At 39.4% G+C, this 23,205-nt stretch overlaps 1 protein-coding gene across 2 annotated transcripts in view; it reads right to left on the bottom strand.

Annotated features, from left to right (window-relative positions):
- Window positions 1–23,205, bottom strand: part of RNF17 (ring finger protein 17) — a 159,760-nt gene that overhangs the window by 88,682 nt on the left and 47,873 nt on the right. For both annotated transcript variants that reach the window (XM_070407527.1, XM_070407528.1), the window contains exons 11-15: window positions 22,307–22,465; window positions 18,966–19,155; window positions 17,977–18,145; window positions 16,522–16,712; window positions 14,954–15,095 (exon numbers count right to left, since the gene is read on the bottom strand). In XM_070407527.1, coding sequence (XP_070263628.1) covers window positions 14,954–15,095; window positions 16,522–16,712; window positions 17,977–18,145; window positions 18,966–19,155; window positions 22,307–22,465 — 851 coding nt within the window. The remainder of the gene's footprint in view (window positions 1–14,953; window positions 15,096–16,521; window positions 16,713–17,976; window positions 18,146–18,965; window positions 19,156–22,306; window positions 22,466–23,205) is intronic.

The raw sequence follows: 23,205 nt of genomic DNA, 5'->3' as shown, positions 1-23,205 counted from the left end.
TGCTTCCCTTAGCTGGGAGAAACACAGAGTCTCAGTGGGCACTCCAGCAGGAGTGAGCAGTGGGAACAGCAGCTGAGCCAGCCAAGAGTCTGGGAAAAGGGCACAGCACAGGGGTTCTGCCAGGGCTGTCCACTGCTGGGTGGTCAGTTTTCAAAAAAAAAAAAGAAAGAAAAAAAGAAAGTTAGACTCTCCAAATTTGCCTCCCATTGCCCTTGGTGTCAGGTTGAGGAGCACATTCTTTGCAAATTGAGAATGATTATTGTAGAATTGCTATTTCCCTCTGTGACTGATCCCTGGTTGGGGCATGAGTGGGGGGTACATACAGTGGAAGTCTGGTTCACCATTACCAATAGGGAAAAACCAACCCCACCCCAAGTGGTACAGCTATACTGATGGCATCCATGGAGGTCAGCTATGAGATTTCACAGAGCTAAAAAACTGTGAGTCAGCCCCACATACTGGAAAATAGTAGAAAGACCTCTTCACAGAGATCTGCTAAAGAAATGCCAATATGTAGATGCTTAGACAGAGAAGGAGCCCATCAAATACCATGAATAACCAAGGTAGGGAGGCATCTCAGAAAGAAAATGAGGGGGAGAAAATGGCTGCCAAATAGGCAGATCTGTTGTGCACCTGTCTCAGGGTCAGACTGGAAATACAACTAAATTGGAGAACATTCACCTGGAATTACAAACTTAGATTCAGCTGAGGAGGAGACTTATATCAGGGAAGGACTGAAAATACCTGGAGACCAGTAGGAAGGGCAAGGTCGCAAGAGGAGCTGACCCAGCTTCCAGGGGAAGCAGAGTGGCGTGGCAGGGCAGGAGGCTAGCAGAGAGATGAGGGAGCTCAGGGCTACAGGAGAGTCTTTTCATTCAGAAGATAGAGGCCCAGAGCCCAAGTTGGGCTCCACGGCCTAGAGCACCAGAGCCAAAACTGCAGCCCATATAACATTTAGCCAGGAAAGGTGGCAGGGCTGCTGACTGCCAGGGAGTCTGGAGCCTGCAGACCACAGCCAGTTGGAGAGAAAGCTCTAGTTTTGTTTCGTTTTATTTTTCTCTAATTCCAGAGCACAGGAGTTTTCATTTGCACTGACTCACCCGAGGCTTTTGTGCAGGGAGGGAGGTGCAGACTGAAGGTGATGGAGGAGAGGCTACGGTGGGAGACAGGGCAGAGAGAAGTGGAAAAGCAATAGCCAGGAGTCCTACATTTGGTCATTCATCCAAACCAAAACAGCCATTTTTCCTAAAAAGAGGTAGCCACTCCCAGTAGCCTGAGGCTTACCCTCAGGACCCCTGCATGCCACACCCTGCATTTTCAATTTTGCAGAGGAAACAAAAGAAGAGGCCAAGCTTACGGGTCTGAACAGTCTCAAGGAGCCCTCAGTGACTGGATTGGAGGAGGGGCCTTTTGCCCAGCTATTCTGGGAACCAGGCTGATAAAAACTCCAGGTTCCCAACTGACACCACCAGTCTCCATACGAGGATCTCTGTCTAGCCAAGGGCAGAGTAATATATTGGGCCACTGGTAGAGGAGTAGCTCTGGGACAGGAAAACATACCCACCATATTCCCTGAAAGCTAAACAGCACCTTCTCCACCTAAGACCTTTCAGAAGTAGACTTTTGAATGAATAAGATTGACAGCTGGCAATCAGGCAAAGGCAGAGCCCGGGGAACCAGGGGAATTTTGCTGACCCAGGCCTGGACCCTGTGTGACTAACAAACCTACTTTAGAGAGCAGATTAGCCACTCCTGCTTGCAGCCAAGGCCTGTGGAGACAGACACAAGCAGTGGATCGCTTGGAGCTTCAATCAGGTTACTGAAAGCCAAAAGACAGTGCCTGATAGTGGTTAGCATCCAAGTACCTAACAGGAAGCTCAGAATTGGCAGATAGAAGAGTGTATCCAAAGCAAGTTCCCTTGGGGCATTAAAACTCAGCTGCAGCATCGGCCCCTTAACTTTTCTTTCTTCTATCCTCTTCTTTTCTCCATTTTTCTTCTCTTTCCTCTCTTTTTAGTTTCTCTTTCTTTTTTTCCATTTAAAATTTATCTTACCTATCTGCTTTATTGATTTGTTATTATTCAATATAGCAGTCTTGTGTGTGTTCTTGCTTTGTTTCTTCTGTTTCATATTTTGTCTTCTATTTTGTTCTGTTTAGTAAGCACCTCCACAACAGCTTGCATGATGTGGTTGGGAATGAACCACATAGTCAGCTAGCCTGAGAGGAAACTCCATTCACGAACAGGATAACATTCAAGACCCAACTACAATAGGAGAACCCAAATGACTCAAGTACGGGTCTTTTGTAGAGCACCCAGCTTAGGAAATCTGAGAGACTGCACCACTGAATCTCACAAAACAACTACTAAATAAAACCACCTCCCAAAAATGGGAGGCACAGAAACTTAGTCTAATGCTTAGAAACAAATACAAAAAGACAGCAAAAATGGGGAGATAAAGAAGCCCCCAAAGAAAAGGAGGGATCGCCAGCAAAAGAACTAAATGAAAAATGGAGGCAAGTAATCTGTCTGATAAAGAATTCAAAGTGATGGTTATAAGGATGCCCAAACATCTGAGTGAGAATTACAAGCAACTCAATGAGAATTATAAGGAGCTGAACGAGAAATACACCAGTATGAATGAGAATCAAGAGGAAATGAAGAATGACATACCTGTAATAAAGAACACCCTGGAAGGGTTCAAGAGTAGACTAGAGGAAGCTAAGGACCAAATCAGTGAGTTAGAAGATAAGGTAGGAAAAAAACACCCAATCAGAGCAGCAATTGGAAAAGAATTTAAAAGCAGGTGGAGAATTTAAGGGAGCTCTGGGACAACATGAAATGAAGCACCATCCTCATAATAGGGGTACCAGAAGGAGAAGAAGCTGAGCAAGGAATAGAAAACCTGATTGAAGAAATAATGCCAGAAAACCTCCCTGGCTTGGGGAAGAAAAAAGTTACACAATTCTAGGAAGCACAGAGAGTCCCAAACAATATGAACCCCAAAAGACCTACACCAAAACACATCGTAATTAAAATGGCAAACATTAACCTTAAAGACAAGAAAGAATCTTAAAGGTTGCAAGAGAGAGAGAGACAGAAAGTTGCCTACAAGGGATTTCCCATTAGACTATCAGCTGATTTCTCATCAGAAACACTTCAGGCCAGAAGGGAGTGGCATGAAGTATACAAAGTGATGAAAAACAAGGGACTAAATCCAAGACTACTCTATCCAGCAAGGCTAGCATTCAAAATTGAAGTTGAAGTCAAGAGCTTTGCAGACAAAAAAAGGCTAAAGGAGTTTATTACCACCAAACCAGCAATGCAACAAATGCTAAAGGGACTGGTGTAAGAAGAAGAAATACAAAGAGAGGGAGGAACACAGGCATAAAGCATAAAAATGGCAACAAAAAAGTAGCTATCTACTTATATAAAAACCATGGGTGGTGTTCATCACGACCACAACCACCGCGACCAAGAGGAAGGAAGTCAGTCCTGCAGGGGTTGTCTTGGCAATGGCTGCACCCTCTCCCGAGCTATTTCCCGGAGCTGTTTCCTGTAAGGGTGGGGTTTGAGGCAGGAACCTGCCCTGGGAGCATGGAGGCATATCTCTCTAAAGTGTGCTGCGCCAGCACGGGGTGAACCTGAGTGGGGGCGGCTGAAAGGCTTAGAAAAGACAGACAAGAGAATGAAAACCGGGTCTCGGTGGGACACTGCTTCTCTGAGAAACAGCGACCATGCCCACAGCCATGCCTTTATTTTATAGCAGATGCTACAAGGCAAAGTAAGGGCGTGACCAAGATGTTTACAACATTCTCCTGGGTTTCAATCCTACTCAACTACATGCACCTGAACTCTATCAAGCCTACATCACTCAGGCACATGGGGCCACATGTTCAGACCATAGGTTCAAGCTTACAACTACAGCTGTTGGCTATAATTGTGCTGGGAGGGCCTTGCCTTCCAAGCTAGGACTTGCACATGGCAATGAGAGGACTGTGCCCTCTCATGAGTCCAAGGCTTGAACCTGTCCAAAACACTGTAGCGGCTCCCCACAATAAAGTTTGTTACTGATATTGTGGCCCCACCCCATAACAAAGAAACAATTTCCAGAGGATGAGGCCCAGGAATCAGGATTTTTAAAAGATTCCCAGGTGATTCTAATGTGCAGCCAAGGTTGAGAACCACTGCTATAGATAATATTAAAAATATATCTAAATGTGCAATTCTTTGTCAAAAAATGAGCATGTTCAAAAATTAAATGAAGAAAAGTTGGATATACTCGATGGAGATTTTCACACATATTTGAGTGATGATTCCATTGATTCCACAGATGATGCTGAAAAGGAAAATTTTCCCATCAGATTTCTTAATAGTATTACTCCTTGGGAATGCCGTATCATAAATTAAAATTGAAAGTGGGTGCAATCATCATGCTATTGAGAAATATTAGTAGTAAATGGGGTCTTTGTAATGGTACCAGATTTATTATCAAAAGATTATGACCTAACATTATCGAAGCTGAAGTATTAACAGGATCTGCAGAGGGAGAGGCTGTTCTGATTCCAAGAATTAATTTGTCCCCATCTGACACCGGCCTCCCATTTAAAGTGATTCGACGATGGTTTCCCGTGATGCCAGCATTTGTGATGACTATTAATAAATCACAAGGACAAACACTAGACAAAGTAGGCATATTCCTACATGAACCCATTTTTGCACATGGTCAGTTATATGTTGCTATCTCTCGAGTTTGAAGAGCATGTGATGTTACAGTTAAAGTTCTAAGTACTTCATCACAAAGGAAATTAGTTAAGCACTCTGAAAGTGTTTTCACTCTTAATGTGGTGTACAGGGAGAATTAGAAAAAGTTTAATCACTTTATCAGTCGTTGTTTGCATCACTGTTGTTTTTATATCATGTTTTTGTTGTTTTCATATCATATTTTTGTTGTTTTTATATCATTCCTCTGTTGTTGTTATATCCTTTTGTTACTGTTTATTTATTAATAAATTTATATATTATTTTCATATACATTTTACTAATTTCCTTTCATCTCTCACACTTCTATTATAGAGAAAGGGCAAATAGCAATATTAAAATATCTCTACTAATTAATTCCTTTTTTAAAAAAAATATATTTTACTGATTTTTTACAGAGAGGAAGGGAGAGGGATAGAGAGTAAGTAACATCCATGAGAGAGAAACATCGATCAGCTGCCTCCTGCACACTCCCTACTGGGGATGTGCCCGCAACCAAGGTACACGCCCTTGACCGGAATTGAACCTGGGACGCTTGAGTCCGCAGGCCGATGCTCTATCCACTGAGCCAAACCGGTTAGGGCAATTAATTCCCTTTTAATGTGCACGAATTTCGTGCACCAGGCTACTGGTTTGTTAAATAAAAAAATAAATTCTATCGTATTCTTTTAAATGAAAAATCTTCAGGAGAAAACCAAGATGGCGGCATAGGTAAACACCAGAAATGGCTGCCTCGCACAACCACTTCAAAAATACAACTAAAAGACAAAACAGACATCATTCAGAACCACAGGAAGGCTGGCTGAGTGGAAATTCTACAACTAGAAGGAAAGAGAAAAGCACACTGAGACTCAGACTCAGAGGAGGTGCGGAAGTAAAGTGCAGAGGTATGGAGGCGCACGTGCAAAGGGCTGGCAACTGAGGACTCGGTTGTCTTTTTCAATCGGGAGGGAGACACAAGTTCCCGCTCTTAACTCCAGTTCCGGGCAAGTCTCTGGGGACCCAGACTCATACGGGGAGAAACTGAACTGTCTGGCAGTGGGTGGAACTCGAGGGCGGCTTTCTCTCAGAGGTGCTTGCAGTGATTACCGCGGGACACTGAGACCCGGGACCTCTTAGGGCAGGACTGAGGATCAGCCATAGCTATTTGCCCCGTGCTGTTGATTCCCTGAGACCCTGCCCCACCCAAGCTGTGTGTGGAGACTTTTGCATATGAATGACCTGGCCCTTTGCAATCTAAAATTACCTAACAAACTGCAGCTGGGTCAGAGAGACCCAGAACTTCCAAAAGAAGGTCCAAGGCCCCACAGCAGCTTGCATTGCTTCACAGCTGGGCCTCATCTCGGCACCTCCAAATCCCAAACAAAGAAGAGGAATCTGCAGATCTCTCCATAGCTCCTGCTGGGTAGCCTCAGGCAGAGGCTAAATTAGCACCTCCTTAGAGATTCAAGTGCCAGTGTACCCATTGGTCAGAGTGGGACCATCCAGATTACAACTCCTCAGATCCATAAGGGACACACTCAGGGGGCAGACTCAGAGGGCAGACTCAGTGAGCACCAAAGCCCCACTGAAGCAAGTCTTGCCCCAGAAGGGTGTCTCCAGCACAGAAGTTCTCCCACCATAGACACAGCTGATTCTCACAGCCAATTGGCCTGGAGGTCAATTCCTACCAGTGATACCAACTACAATCAAGGCTTAAATATAACAAGACTGGGCGCACAGCCCACAAAGGGGTGCACCAAGAGTGTCCACCTCAAGTAATTGGGGAGGCTGAGCTACTGGGCCCTATAGGACACCTAGCACAGAAAGCCACCCTATCAACACAGGGAAGCAGCCAAAATGTGGAGACAAAGAAACAGGTCACAAATGACAGAAATGGAGGAAAGCAAACTACTGGATATAGAGTTCAAAACCATGGTTATAAGGTTTTTCAAGAATTTTCTAGAAACTGCCGATAAATTTAGTGAGATCCTCAAAAAATCTAGTGAGACCCTCGAGGATTAGAAAAAGGACCAAATAGAAATTAAGCATATACTGACTGAAATAAAGAATATTACAGAGACTCACAACAGCAGACCAGAGGATTGCAAGAATCAAGTCAAAGATTTGAAATACGAAGAAGTAAAAAACACCCAACCGGAAAAGCAAAAAGAAAAAAGAATCCAAAAATATCAAGATAGTGTAAGGAGCCTCTGGGACAACTTCAAGTGCATCAACATCCAAATTATGGCAGTGCAAGAAGAAGAGAGAGAGCAAGATATTGAAAAGTTATTTGAAGAAATAATGACAGAAAATTTCCCTTACCTGGTGAAAGAAATAGACTTACAAGTCCAGAAAGCGCAGAGAACTCCAAACAAAAGGAATCCAAAGAGGACCACACCAAGACACATCATAATTAAAATGCCAAGAGCAAAAGACAAAGAAAGAATCTTAAAAGCAGCAAGAGAAAAACAGTTAGTTACCTAAAGGGAGTACCCATACGACTGTCAGCTGATTTCTCAACAGAAACTATGCAGGCCAGAAGGGAGTGGCAAGAAATATTCAAAGTGATGAATACCAAGAACCTACAACCAAGATTACTTTACCCAGCAAAGCTATCATTCAGAATTGAAGGTCAGATAAAGAGCTTCACAGATAAGAAAAAGCTAAAGGAATTCATCACCACCAAACCAGTATTATATGAAATGCTGAAAGGTATCCTTTAAGAAGAGGAAGAAGAAGAAAAAGGTAAAGGTAAAAATTATGAACAACAAATACATATCTATCCACAAGTGAATCTAAAAATTAAGTGAATAAAAAATCTGATGAACAGAATAAACTGGTGAATATAACAGAATCAGGGGCATAAAAAGGGAGTGGACTGACAATTCTCGGGGCGAAAGGGGTGTGGGGGATGCAGGAAGAGACTGGACAAAAATCGTACACCTATGGATAAAAACAGTGGGGGGAGGTGGGTAAGGGCAGAGGGTGGGGTGGGAACCGGGTGGAGGGGAGCTATGGGGGAAAAAAGAGGAACAACTGTAATAATCTGAACAATAAAGATTTAATTAAAAAAAAATCTTCAGGAAGCAAACTGGAACACATGGAGGTATCACCCTACCTGACTTCAAATTATACTACAGAGCTATGATAATCAAAACATGTTATTGGCAGAAAAACAGACACACAGATCAATGAAACAGAATTGAGAGCCCAGATATAAAGGCACGTGTATATGGGCAGATAATTTTTGACAAAGGAGCCAGAAACACACAATGCAGTAAAGAAAGCCTCTTCAATAAATGCTGCTAGGAAAATTGAAAAGCCACATGCAAAAAATGAAACTAGATTACAGTTTGTCAGCTTGTACAAAAATTAATTCAAAGTGGATCAAATATCTAAATATATTATCTGAAACAATAAATTACACAGAAAACATAGGTACTAAACTTATAGATCTTGTTCATAGAGAAGACTTGATGAACTTGACCCCAAAGGCAAGAGAAGGCAAAAATAAATGAATGGGACTTTATCAAACTAAAAAGCTTTTGCGTAGCAAAGGAACCTGACAACAAAGCAAAGAGGCAACCGACCAAATGGGAGATGATATTTACAAACAAAAGCTACAACAAAGGTTTAATATTCAATATATAAAAAGAACTAAAAAAATTCAACATTTACCAAACAAACAATCCAATTAAAAGATGGGCAGAGAACCTGAACAGACATCTCTCCCAAGAAGACATACAAATGACCAACAGATATATGAAGAAATGTTCAACCTCATTAGCAATTATGGAAATGCATATCAAAACTACAATGAGATACTACCTCATACCTGTTAGAAGGGCTGTTATCACTACGGTGTCGGGTGAATTTCCCGCCAAAATATAAGATGGCGGTTCGCATACGCAGGTAGGTATCTTTGTGAATGGCAAACAAACAAATATTTGGTAATACGCAGTTACAATCGGCCCGAGTTTACACGTTTCCCGCACTCCACCGCAAATCTATATGAACGGAGTTAAGACGGCTCCCGCGGAGTACGCGCAATTCACGCGAGCCGACTTAACTCATTTCCCGCACTCCAAGTGTTATCAACAAGACAAGTAATAACTAGTGTTAGAGAGGTTGTGGAGAAAAGGGAACCCTCATTCACTGCTGGTGGGAATGTAGACTGGTATAGCCACTATAGAAGACAGTCTGGCAGTTCATCAAAGAATTAAGAATAGGGTTCTCAGCCCTGGCTGGTGTGGTCAGTTGGTTGGAACATCATCCCATACACCAAAAGATGGCTGGTTAGATTCCAGGTTATGGGTTCAATCCCCAGTTGGGGCATGTGCAGGAGGCAACCTACCAATTTTTCTCTGTCTGTCTCTGTCTTTCTCTCACTTCCTCTCTGTAAATATCAATAAAAAGAATGGAGTTACCATAGGACCCAGCAATCCAGGCCCTGGATATACACCTGAAAAACTCAAAAAACATGTATTCGCAAAGATATCTATACTAATAAAAGGGTGATATGCTAATCAGACTGGACGTCTTCTGGACATCCTTCCGGACAAAGCCTCGGTGGCGGGGCTGAGACAGAGGCAGTTAGGGGCCATCAGGCCAGCAGGGGAGAGCAGTTAGGGCAATCAGGCTGGCAGGGGAGAGCAGTTAGGGGGATCAGGCAGGCAGGCAGAGTGGTTAGGGCAGGCAGGCAGGTGAGCAGTTAGGAGCTAGATGTCCTGGTTTGCAAGAGGGATGTCCAACTGCCGGTTTAAACCATCAGTCGAACATCATCCGAGGGGTCCCGGATTGGAGAGGGTACAGGCTGGGCTGAGGGGACTCCCCCTGCCCCATGCACGAATTTCATGCACCAGGCCTCTAGTTTATACTAATAAGCAGACATCTTCCAGATGTCCATCTGGACAAAGTCACAGCGGCTGCGAGGTTGGGGGCTCAGGCAGCCATGAGCCCTGGCGGGTGCGAGGACTGGGGCTCAGGCAGCTGGGGTTCAGGCAGTGGCAGGAGCAGTGGGGTGATGGGAGTTGTGCCTTTCCCTGATCAGCCTGGTCGCCTCCCGCAGAGGGAGGCCAGAGGCAGCAGCAGTGACGGGGTGATGGGGGCAGTGTCTTCCCCTGATCAGCCCAGTTGCCTTCCATAGAGGGAGGCCAGACTGCGACTGTCAGTAGGACATCCCCTGAGGGCTCCTAGACTGTGAGAGGGGGCAGGTCAGGCTGAGGGACCCCCCCCCCCCCACCCCCGTGCACGAATTTTCGTGCACCGGGCCTCTAATCTATAATAATAGAAGCGTAATATGCTAATTAGACCAGACAGCCTTCCAGACAACATTCTGGACAAAGCTGGGGCTGCAAGGCAAGCCCGGGTCCCAGATGCCTGCCAGAGGCCAGAGGAAAGCCCGGGTCCTGGGTGCCAGAGGGAAGCCAGTGCTGGCAGTCAGGGGGAGGAGGGCCTACTCTTGCATGAATTTCATGCATCGGGCCTCTAGTATATATATACCCCTATGTTCATTGCAGCATTATTCACGGTGTCCAAGACTTGGAGACAACCAAAGTGTCCTTTGATAGAGGATTGGATAAAGATGATGTGGTACATATACACAATGGAATACCACTCAGTTTTTTAAAAAGATGAAATACTGCCATTTGCAATATGGATGGACCTTGAGAATACTATGCTGACAAAAGTCAGTCAGATAAAGCTAAGAACCATATCATTTCCCTCACATGTGGGATATAAAACAAACTCTTGGACACAAACAGCAGTGTGGTGGTTGCCAGAAGGAAGGGGATTGGGGGGGCCTAATATATGATGACGGGAAGATGGTTTGACTTTAGGTGGTGAGCACACAGTGTGATACACAGAATGTACACTTGAAACCTATCTGATCCTATTAACCACTGTCACCCCAATAAATTTAATAAATTTAAAAATACCTAGGTGTTAATTTAATCAAAGAGGTAAAAAGCCAGTAATTTCAAATTTATAAACTAAAGGAAGAAACTGAAGAGTATACAAATAAATGGAGCATATACCATGTTCATGGATATAAAAAATTAACATCATTAAAATGTCCAGCCTGGCTGGTGTGGCTCAGTGGTGGAGTGTCAGTCCATGAACCAGGAGGTTATGGGTCAATTATCAGTCAGAGCAAATGCCTGGGTTGTGGGCTCATTCCCAGTGGGGGGAATGCAGGAGGCAGCTAATTGATATTTCCCTCCCACCAATGTTTCTCTCTCTATATCCTTCTCACTTCTCTCTAAAATCAATAAAAATATATTTTTTAAAATGTCCATTTTACCTAAAACAATCTATAGATTCAACACAATATATCAAAATTCCAACAGACCTAAAACAAATAATCCAAAAATTTATATGGAACCACAAAAGATCCTGAATAGCCTCAGCAATCTTAATAAAGAGGAACCAAGTTGGAGGTATCAAGCTACCTGATATCAAACTATACTACAAGGCTCTAGTAATCAAAACATCATGATACCGGCATAAAAACAGACACATAGATAATGGAATAGAACAGAGAACTCAAAAATAAACCCATACCTAGTTGGTCAGTTAGAATTTGACAAAGGAAGTCAAGAAAATACAATGGGGTAAAGACAGTCTACTAAATAAATGGTGTTGGGACAATTGAACAGGCATATGAAAAAAATTTAAACTAGGTGTTTAATTAAACTAGGCCACTTCTAACAACATATTTAAGAATAAACTCAAAATGGGTGAAAGACTTAAATAAAGACTTGAAGTCATGAGACTCCTAAAAGGAAACACAGGCAGTATAATCTCTTGACATTTCTCTTAGCAGTATTTTTCTGATATATCTCCTTGAGCAAGGGAAACAAAAGAAAAAACAAAACAAATGAAACTACATTAAACTAAAAAGTTTTTGCACAGTAAAGGATACTATCAACAAAACAAAAAGACAGCCTACTGAATGGGAGAACATATTCGCCAATGGCACATCTGATAAAGGGTTAATATCCAAAATCGATAAAGGACTCATACAACCCAACACCAAAAAAAACTCCAAACTGAGAAGGCTAACCCCTATTTTGTAAAACTACTGTTTGGAATTCTCTGCTATTCTTTAGACGGCCTCTTATTCTAAAAAAATAACTTTGCTTTCTAGCCTGCTCTAGCCTGCTTGAATAATGAGGAAGATAAACTTAGCTGTCTGACCTTGTAAGCCAGAGACTAGATATGCCCATACTCTCAATGCCATGCAAGGTATATTTTTTAATTGGCTAGAACTGTGTAGTTTCCAAGGCCACCAGCGAGATAACCACTAAGCACACATAGGGCTGGCTCTTTAATAAAAAGGGAAGTTATGCTTGTAGCTCTGCTTAGAATTTGAATTCATTTTCTCTAAGCCCACCGCGGTGAATAAAGTGTGACTCCAAACTCTCTGAGCATTGCTTGATTTATTCTGGTTCTCTGTAACAAAACAATCCTATTTAAAAATTGGCAGAGGACCTGAATAGACAACTTCTTCAAAGAGGACAGATGGCTGACATATGAAAAGATGTTCAACATCACTAATCATCAGAGAAATGCAAATTAAAAGCACAATGAGATATCACCTCATATCTGTCAGAATGGCTATCATCCATAAACCAACAAACAAGTGTCAGCGAGGATGTGGAGAAAAGGGAACCCTCGTGCACTGTTATAGGTGGGAATTCAGACTGGTGCAGCCATTATGGAAAACAGTATGGATGATCCATACCGTTTAATTTCTTAAAAATTAAAAATCAAACTACCTTATGACCCAGCAATCCCATTTCTTGGTATATAGCTGAAGAAACCCAAAACACTAATTTGAAAGAATATGTATAACCCTATGTTCACTGCAGCAACCCAAGTGCCCATCAATAGATCAGAGGATAAAAAAGCTGTCATACATATATACAATGGAATATTACTTGACCATAAAAAAGAATGTACTCTTACAATTTGCAACTGCATGGATGGACCTAGAGCAGTGGTTCTCAACCTTCTGGCCCTTTAAATACAGTTCCTCATGTTGTGACCCAACCATAAAATTATTTTCGTTGCTATTTCATAACTGTAATGTTGCTACTGTTATGAATCGTAATGTAAATATCTGATATGCAGGATGGTCTTAGGCAACTCCTGTGAAATGGTCGTTTGACCGCCAAAGGGGTGGCAACCCACAGGTTGAGAACCGCTGACCTAGATGGTATTATGTTAAGCAAATCAGTCAGAGAAAGACAAATACCGTATGATTTAACTTACATGTGGAATCTAAACTATATAAATGAAAAAAAAATACTAGATTCAGATTCATAGATACAGAGAACAGACTAATGATTACCATAGGGCAGCAGGGTTGGGGGACAGAGTGAAAAAGGTGAAAAGATTAAGAAGTACAAATTGGTAGTCACAAAATAGTCATGGGGATGTAAATTATGTATGGTGCCAGGTGGGTACTGGAATATATTGGGGAACCACTTTGTAAAGTACATGATTGTCTAACCAGTGTGCTGTATACCTGAAATTAATACAAAAATAATATTGAAAAAAATTAAAACAGATTATACTGTAAACCAGCAACTGGACTCCTCGTTATCTACCTAGGAGAGACCCAAACTGACCCATGTTCACAATAGCATTATTCAAAATAGCCAAAAGGTTAAAACAATCCAAGTGTTTATCAACAGATGGATAAACAAATGTGGTATATACATACAATGGATATTAGTCAGCTATAAAAAGGAATGAAATTCTGATACATGTAAACAACATGCTAAGTATAATAAGGCACACGAAAGGAAAACTAGTGTTTGTTTCCCACTTATAGGTATCTAGAATAGGTAATTCACAAAGAGAAAGTAGAATAGGTTATTAGACACTGGTGGAGTGGAATGGGGAGTTACTGTTTAATGGGAATGGAGCTTCTGTTTGAGAAGATGAAGTTCTGGAGAGGAATGGTGGTAATGGCTTAACAACATGGGGAATATACTTAATGGCAGTGAGCTGTATACTTAAACTGCTAAATTTTGTTATATATGTTTTACCTCAATTTAAAGACATTAAGTAAAATTCAACAGAAGAAATACATGTAAGTTCTACTTAGTGCCATATAGGGAGATTTCCACAACTCCTATGGGCAGGTGGTATAGCGTGGTGAAATGTTTGAGGTGACAGGTTCTGAATGAAGCTGCACTGCCCAGTTCAATCCTGACTCTATTCTTTGTAGCTGTGTGACCTAAGGCAAGTCGCTTCGTCCCTCTGGTTAGGCTCCACATCTAAAGGAAGATAATGGCATCTTTCTCATAGGGTTGTTGTGAAAATTAATGAGTTAATTCACACATAGCATTATGGCACTTAGAATAGTTAATTCATATAAAGCACTGATGTAAAGGGATCAATAACAATTAACTCATTGTTGGTAGCTACCTAAACCCACCAGTCACACATCCAAAATTTAATATGAAATGTCTTTAATCTGAAACTATTTTGGTGTTCAAATTCTGAAAATTACCTAGTACTAATTCATAAATTTTCAGGTATACATGATCAGAAACAGGTTTTATCATTTTATTTTGATTTGTCAGCTCTATGTGTTTTCCTACAGTTGACTCTTGAACAAACAGGTTTGAACTGCATACATCCTCTTATATGTGGATTTTTTTTTCAATAAATATTGTTAAATGTATTTTCTCTTCCTTATGACTTTCTTAATAACATTTTATTTTTTCTAGCTTATTCTATTGTAAGAATACAGTATATAACACATAAAACATACAAAATATGGTAATTGACTGTTATTGATAAGGTTTCTGATTAACAGTAGGTTATTTATTAATAGTTAGATTTTGGGGGGAGTCAAGTTATGCACGGATTTTTTATTGTATGGAGGAGGGGTGAAGGTAAGCATTTCATGTTGTCCAAGGGTCAAATGTAGATTTCAGATGGTAGCAAGAAACATTTACACATTATACATCCTTTACTGTCTCTTTCCTCCACATATCACTAATTTGCTCCTTTAATTTACTAAGTCACGTGCATTTGTTACCCAAAGTTGCAGCCACAAAGAAACTTAAATTTATAGTAGGTTCATAACGGTTTATTTGCTCTAAAATTCATATTACGCACTCATTTCTGTTAGACATTTCTACTTGAAATTTGCAAAAATATTTTGTCTCAAAGGAACATTATATACTTACCAACTGAAGATAGAAATCGGTAGGACTATTTATATGACAAACCATAACTGAAACATCTGTCATTTCTTTAGGTAAAATAGGTGGATGATAGTGTAAAATCATGTTTTTTTCAGAATGACTTCTTGGTGAGTGCGACCTAAACCTAATTAAAAGAATAATTAAAAACATAAGCAGGAGCCATTTTCTTGAAGTCTCTTCTCTCAGTTACTTGATCTGAAGAAAGGACTTGCACAAATACTGATTTATCTACCAAGAATATTCCCCTTCCAATTGCTCTCTTCTAACTTGTAACACTTTTTGGTATTGTCTCCAATTATCAAACCAGGTTAAATAAGATGTCAAACCCTGGCCAGTGTTGGTCAGTGGTTAGAGTGTCGGACCACACACCAAAGAGTTGAGGGTTCGATTCCCAGTCAAGGGCACATACCTGAGTTGCAGATTTGATCTCTGCCCTGGTCGGGAGGCAGGCAATCAATTGATGTGCCTCTCTAACCTCTCCCCCCCACCCCCATCGCTATTCCACTTTCTCTACAGGTCAATGGGAAAAATATCCTTGGGTGGGGATTAAAAAAAAAAGTCAAGTCTCAAAACTCAATAATTAACCTTCAAATTGGTGTTGGAACATTTTCAAGCTGGATCTGTAAGCTCTACTCATTGAACTGGTAACCACTCTGTGGTAGCAGTCAATGAGGACAGTTGTGTGTTCTCCATGTCTCCTCCTTCCGGCTCCCAGACTCTACTCTTATTTTTTCAGAATCGAACCTACTTGGTTCACTTCCAGAGTTGTGTAATCACTCAGGACAGAAAGTATCTTCCACTATCTCTGTGGTAACTTAGTCATCTTCGTTCATCAGAGATGAAGAAGGAAAGGAAGTTATAGTACCCATTCTAGAGTCATATATTAAATACCGAGTGGTTAGAATATTGAAGTCAGGAACTGTCAAACTACAATTCTTGAAATCCTAGTGTAGTTGCTTGTGATCTTATCAAGAGTATAAAAAATGTTCAGTAACTACAAATAGTTTCTACTTTGAGGTACCTTACTTTCTCTATTTCCATAAATCAAATGATCTGAATGTAGTTTTCACAGACAATTTGTAATTAGAAAACTTGACAGCAATATTTTAACCTCTTACAGCAGTGGTTCTCAACCTTCCTAATGCCGCAACCCTTTAATACAGTTCCTCATGTTGTGGTGACCCCCAACCATAAAATTATTTTCGTTGCTACTTCATAACTGTACTTTTGCTACTGTTATGAATCGTAATGTAAATATCTGATATGCAGGATGTATTTTCATTGTTACAAATTGAACATAGCATAATTAAAGCATAGTGATTAATCACAAAAATAATAGGTAATTATATATGTGTTTTCCAATGGTCTTAGGCAACCCCTGTGAAAGGGTCGTTCGACCCCCAAAGGGGTTGCGACCCACAGGTTGAGAACCGCTGTCTTACAGAGTATGTTGAGGTTTACTTTGGGAAAATAGTTTTAAAGGTAAAATCTGCTATTCCAATTTATAGCTATTATCTCAAAAAATATTTAAGGTTTAATAAATTACTTACCTGGCCAGTTCCATAAATACTAATGCATCTCTAAGAGACACAGGCATGTCACTGCTTATTTTATTGGTTGGTGGTTTTTGCAGATCTACAATAAGCACACCATCTTCTTCTCTAAAAACTTTCATTAAAACAGCCTTGTTATTTACCATTTTCAAAAATTCTACTTTAGCTTCTTCTCCCCAAGCTTCATTCTGTGTAAAAAGTTAAATTATAATGTACCTCATAATTATAATTAGCTCTAATGTTACAATATTCTGAATTTAGCTTTAAACCAACCAAAGTCTGAAAATCTGAGCAGAGGCACTGAGCCAACCACAGATATTAAGTAGTAGCTGGGGCCACAAACCTAAGGACAGTCTTAGGGATGCATGGAGTGTGGGTCATACTTTGATTTATAAATACTGTCTCAAGGTTCAATAGCTACTGCACTTCAGGACTTAGTTTCATGTCTGAATATTAGTATGAAGATGATAAATATTTCAAAAAAACCCAGTATTATATATGAATTTTCCACTTAAATGAAGAAAATTCAAAAGACAATTTTTGAAGTATAATGAAAGCCATGCAATAGAATCAAGGTATTTCTAATCATCAGTTACCTTAGTTCTCATTACTAGCAATATGTGAAGTATACACTACTTAAATAATAAAGAAAAATATTCACTCATTGGAAAAAGGTTTTTTAAGTTGATTTTTGAAATTTTAAGTAGCTAAACGTAAAGTAAATTTTAAGGATTAAAAGTACACATTCCTTAAAAACAAAAATTAAAACATCTTTCTAAAGATTTTATGAGCATAAAGGTAAAGCCTACTCAGAATAAAAGACTTAAAAAAGAACAGTTTTACCACTCTGAGGAAAACACCAGTCTATTATTTTTATGTTTCCTCCTAGTTTTTTATTCATCTTTCAAATATCTGCTAACTGTCTACTATGTGTTAGATGATCTGTTACGTGCCTGGAGTACAATGATAAGCAAAGACACAGACTTCTTTCATAATAATATAACAACCTGACATGCATCCTTATCTCCTAGGAGTTTGCAATGTTGCTGGGGAATATGCAGATATTAATAAATAATACAAAGCAGAATGCTATATATAGAGTAATGAACAAAGTGCCACGGAAATAGTGAAGAAATGTACAGAAATACAAACCACAACATATTTTATTTCTCCACACTTATTTGACTCCAAAACTTAGTGGTTTACTTGGATAATTCACCTATAACTATGTTCATATATGCTTATTCCACTCAATTTCCCAGTAAGAACATTTCCAGCTGTGGAAAGTGAAGTTCGTTTCCCTTTTCATTGGCACTATCATATTATTATGTAAAATGTATTTATTAGAATTGTTGTCTTAAACCTACACTCAGCAATCTGACTGGCAATACCTAGTTAAAACTGGAAGACTACAGCTCCTGAAGAAGAAAGCATAATGTCAGTTTTACTTACTGAATTCTGTGGAACAATGTCCTTCAATGAGCATGGCTGTGCTAATGGCTGGAAGTCTTTCAGCAGCCCTTCAATATATGGTTCAGACTTCCTTAGGACCAGACATAAGTCATTTAGTACTATATGTTGCTCAGCAATGTGTTCTGATTTCACATGGGTATCACCAACTCTAGGAAGAATTCCAGTAACATTTTTTGAAAATAATGCTTCAAACCCAAACTTGCTTTCCCCCATAAAAGTTATGCATTTCTAAGGATACTCTCCTTAGGTTAAATCTTCTAGAAAGTTATAGTCTAGTTCATACTTCCTTACAATATAGATTTAATCTAGCTTTTAAGTACAGACACTGTTGCTACCTATATAATTAAATCTCAGTTGCCTTTACCTGAATTGTCTTTCATATATCTACTTAAACTTAAGGGGATAACAATGCCCCTGAGGAGAAATCTATTTATTTATAAAGCTATGACCATTAAGTAATTAGTGATCATGCAGTAGTTAATACTGGTCCTTACTACAGAAAGACTTTCAGTTTGTTTAATTTTCCTAGAACACTGAGGGAAAAAACATTTTTTGAATATCTAGAACAAGCTAGACACTATACCACTTTAACATGCATTAATAAAATTACAGAAAACTGATTAAAATTTTTGCTCACAATCATCCTGCAGCTAAAAAGGAACTATTTTTATGCATAATTCCCCTGCTTTGAAGCACCAAAGAAGAGTACTTAAGTTTGGATACATCAAAAAGCTCCTTTTCCAAGTTCCCCATCCATTAACACTGATAAATGATAATACTGTACTAATTTAATTAGTAAGATAAATTATAGAGGAAACTTAGAAAGTATATGCCTTGAAAATGAAGAAATATTAATTACTCCTCTCTACCCTTTCCCAATTTCCTTTATTCTTCAGTATTGACCCTCTCCCCAATCACAAATGTTTCCAAGCAGGCCAGGAACACACAATAATTATAAAGTATCATACCCTGCAACAATTAGGACTTCAGAATTTCCAAAATCCACCATGAATATCTGTATTAGTGCAACTTCACTGACTGAAAATTTAGTTGGACTACAATGTTTTCTAATATTTTTATTTTCTATTGGAATTAATTCAGTGATAATTCCTCGACACCACATTCCATTTCCAATACTGCTGACAAATACTGTTGCACCTAAATAATGAGGGAGACAAATCATTATCAATGTTAAGGGAGAAAGAATATCTACTAAGCTCTAATTTACAAATGTGTACATTAGTTCAACTACTAAGAAGTCTTAATTAATTTATCTACTCATACTATAGTACTGTGTCAAGAGCTATGAGAAGGGTGAAGGTAGTATAGTACAATGATGGCGAACCTATGACACGCGTGTCAGAGGTGACAAGCGAACTCATTTTTTGGTTGATTTTTCTTCGTTAAATGGCATTTAAATATATAAAATAAATATAAAAAATATAAGTCTTAGTTTTACTATGGTTGCAAATATCAAAAAATTTCTATATATGACACGGCACCAGAGTTAAGTTAGGATTTTTCAAAACGCTGACACGCCGAGCTCAAAAGGTTCATCATCACTGGTATAGTATGACAGTTTCTGTTATACAGAATCTTTTGAACTAAATGGGGAGATAAAAACAAAAAATACTCAGCAATCACTTTTTGAGGACCTACGTTTCATGAACTATAACAAAGATGAATGAGAGCATGCTGCCATCAAGACACTCAAGAAAGGCCCTGTCTAATGTTGTTCAGTGGTTAGAGCGTTAGCACGCACCAGTCTCAAGTATGATTTCCCGTCAAGGGCACATACCTGTGTTTCGGGTTTGCTCCCTGCCCCGAGTTGGTCGGGGTGTGTGTTGAAGGCAACCGATGTGTCTCTCTAACAGTGATGTTTCTCTCTCCCGGCCCCGCCCCCCCCGCCCCCCCCCCCCCCCCCGCCCCCATCCTCCTTCCCTTCCACACTCTCTCTGAAAAGCAATGGAAGAAAATATCCTCGGGTGAGGATTAGCAACCACAACAAAAGAAGACACTCATGAAACACAGGCAAATAAATGACTCTAATACATTGTACTTATAACAATAAAGACCTTCTACCCTTGTGCATGTACACACATGTATGTACAGATATACACATACTAAAATCTGTAAAATACTTTGGTAACATAAAAAAGAATCAATTACCTCCTCTTGGTTATCGGGAGAGTAAAGAAACAATGAAAGGCAGAGTGTGAAATGACAAAATTAAATTAATACACAGTGGAACTGAGAGAAGGGGAAGATGAATCAAGGACCTAATAGCAGAGAGATCAGATGAATTACAAATTAATAACTGGGGAGGGCAGAGAGCAAGAAAGAAAGAGACCTGAATTTGAATGCTTACTATGAGCTCAGCAATGTTCTTAGTATTTTATGTTTGAACTCACTTATTCCCTCAACAAACCTGTGGAGATGGTACTTCCATCACATAGATGAGGAAACCAGGCAAAGAGAGGTTGAAAAGCTAGCCCAAGCCACATGGCTACTTAGAAGTGGTAGGAGGAGAATCAAGTAAACTTAGAGCCCATTCTCTTAAAAACTAAGTTATGCATCACAGAAAAATTGGGTAATACTTGATCACTGATTATATACAGAGGGCTGCTGAATAATCCCCTCTAATAAAAACAGGATAGTTGAGAGGCACATCAGGTGGCCCTTTAAAATTTTAAGCTCTACCAAAACATTTGTTTGGCCTTCAGATTGTTGTGGACCTTCTCTTACATTTATATACCACATAACCAATATTCTTAGTTTTAAGCTACATATATTAAACCATTCTTTCTTGCAACAGATAAAAAAACCTGTTAAAAGCCATTTGTTGTTATATATAATGAAGAACAGGTAGGAAAAGGGAACAGCCTTCTAAAGTATCATATCACATTTCTCCCCTTCTCAAAATATAAATGAGTATTTAAATCATGTGTACTTACCTTGAAATAATTATTCTTAAAACAAAGGATGACTTTTTGGCTTTCTTAGAACATTTTCTGAATGTAAGCTGAGGTCTTTTGTGCACATACTAAATTTTGGAGAATTATTTCCACCATAAAAATTAAGTTTAATACTATACTTCCCTCCTCTTACTCATAATTTGTTATTTTTTGTTTTAAAATTATTAATTTTTGTCAAAAGTATATGATAATCCTAGGCTTCTAATTTTCTGTTAAGCTACAAAGATGAGCTGAGAGTTAATTACACTTTTAAAGAACTACTATATAAGGCTAAACAGATAATACTAAGTCAAGCAAATCATATCTTCCTCTTATTACAGAGTGAAATCAAATTTAGTCAAGAGGGTTATAAGGAAAATATTTGTTTTTTAAAATATATTTTTATTGATTTCAGAGAGGAAGGGGGGACAGAGAGAGAGATAGAGAGATACAAACATCAATGATGAGAGAGAATCATTGATCAGCTGCTTCCTGCACGTCCCTAATGAGGATCAAGCCTGCAGCCCAGGCATGTGCCCTTGACCAGAATTGAACCTGGGACCCTTCAGTCCCCAGGCCGACGCTCTATCCACTGAGCCAAACCAGCTGGGGCACGAAAATATTTGTAAGGAAAGCTTAATTATGGCAGATTACACATACCCTTAGAATTAGGATAGAACGATGAAGTTTCCCAACTACCTCCATGAGGTCCTAAGAAATGGATGCTGCTGTCCTGCATCTCATGAAGCATTCAATAACATCCTCAACATTCACATGTGGATGTCAAGGGACTGTCATCACACTACGAGGAATCATCTTAGAGGAACAGTTTCCCCTGGAGACAAGGGGGCAAACTACTTAACTCCCCTGCCCCGAGTTTTACCGTTTAAACAAAACTCATCTTGCTCCATAACAGAGTTTTTGTGTATATCTCACTCAGCAGACAATTTTAATATTTAGCTAACTTACCTAAACAAAATTAAACTTATGTTTTTTTTTATTTAAAAAAAAATATATATTTTATTGATTTTTCACAGAGAGGATGGGAGAGGGATAGAGAGCCAGAAACATCGATGAGAGAGAAACATCAATCAGCTGCCTCCTGCACGCCCCCTACTGGGATGTGCCCACAACCAAGATACATGCCCTTGACCGGAATCGAACCTGGGACCCTTTAGTCTGCAGGCCGACGCTCTATCCACTGAGCCAAACCGGTCAGGGCATAACTTATGTTAAATAATTCCAAAACTTTCATGCTTGGAATACAAATCTGTATTATACATTTATCTGGGCTGGCCAAATATTACAATATTTACATAAACTTGACATTTTAACTTGGAGTAATATTTCATTACCTAGCTCCAAAATGTCTGACGGATCAAGGTGTAAACTCTTATTGCAAAACTGATTGACCATCTTTTCTAATACTGTTGCATCATTTATTTGTGAATACTTCCGAATGTAGAAGTGGCAAGGATGTATTACATGACTTACAAAAACTAGCTCTGGAGAACCTGGATAAGAACATTTAAACCACATTAATAAACCATAAGTTAGGAAAATAATTCACAAAAACTGAATACAATATCCTCTAAACAAATAATAAGTGTTTTGTGGCACTGCAAATTCTAGAACACTTAGGTCCCACAAGAGTCCAAACCCAAAATAGTAATTAGACAGCTAAAACAAATAGATCACACCTTTGACAAATAATTCTTTATCTATCTGAACTGCAAATATTTTACTTGTAAAAATGTTAAGTAAGCAGAATTGCAGTTCACCTGGTAGATTCTAATGTCAGTTGTATGTTTTAACTCCTTTTTATTACAATAAAACTTCAGAATTTATTTATGAATATTTGGAACTTAGAACCCCATTGATAATGATTAGGTTTCTACTTTAGCCTCCCAAGCCCTGTTTAATCTATACTATACCCAAATAACTAATAATTAGTTCATAACCCCTCTGAATCCAAAATCTTATCAGGCTAGAATGGGGTGAAAAAAAATGTCTGGGCAAAGACAACATATTGAGCAACATTTGCAGCAGTTCTCAACCTGTGGGTCACGACCCTTTGGGGGTCGAACGACCCTTTCACAGGGGTTGCCTAAATACATCCTGCATATCAGATATTTACATTACAAGTCATAATAGTAGCAAAATTACAGTTATGAAGTAGCAATGAAAATAATTTTATGGTTGGGAGTCACCACAACATGAGGAACTATATTAAAGGGGCGCGGCATTAGGAAGG

The sequence above is a fragment of the Myotis yumanensis genome, unplaced genomic scaffold (assembly GCF_028538775.1).
Source record: "Myotis yumanensis isolate MYYU_CA2020_CCGP unplaced genomic scaffold, mMyoYum1.0.hap1 SCAF_3, whole genome shotgun sequence".
In the NCBI taxonomy this organism is placed as follows: domain Eukaryota; kingdom Metazoa; phylum Chordata; class Mammalia; order Chiroptera; family Vespertilionidae; genus Myotis; species Myotis yumanensis.
Note: the sequence above shows the minus strand (reverse complement) of the source record. Positions and strands in the feature narration are given on the sequence as shown.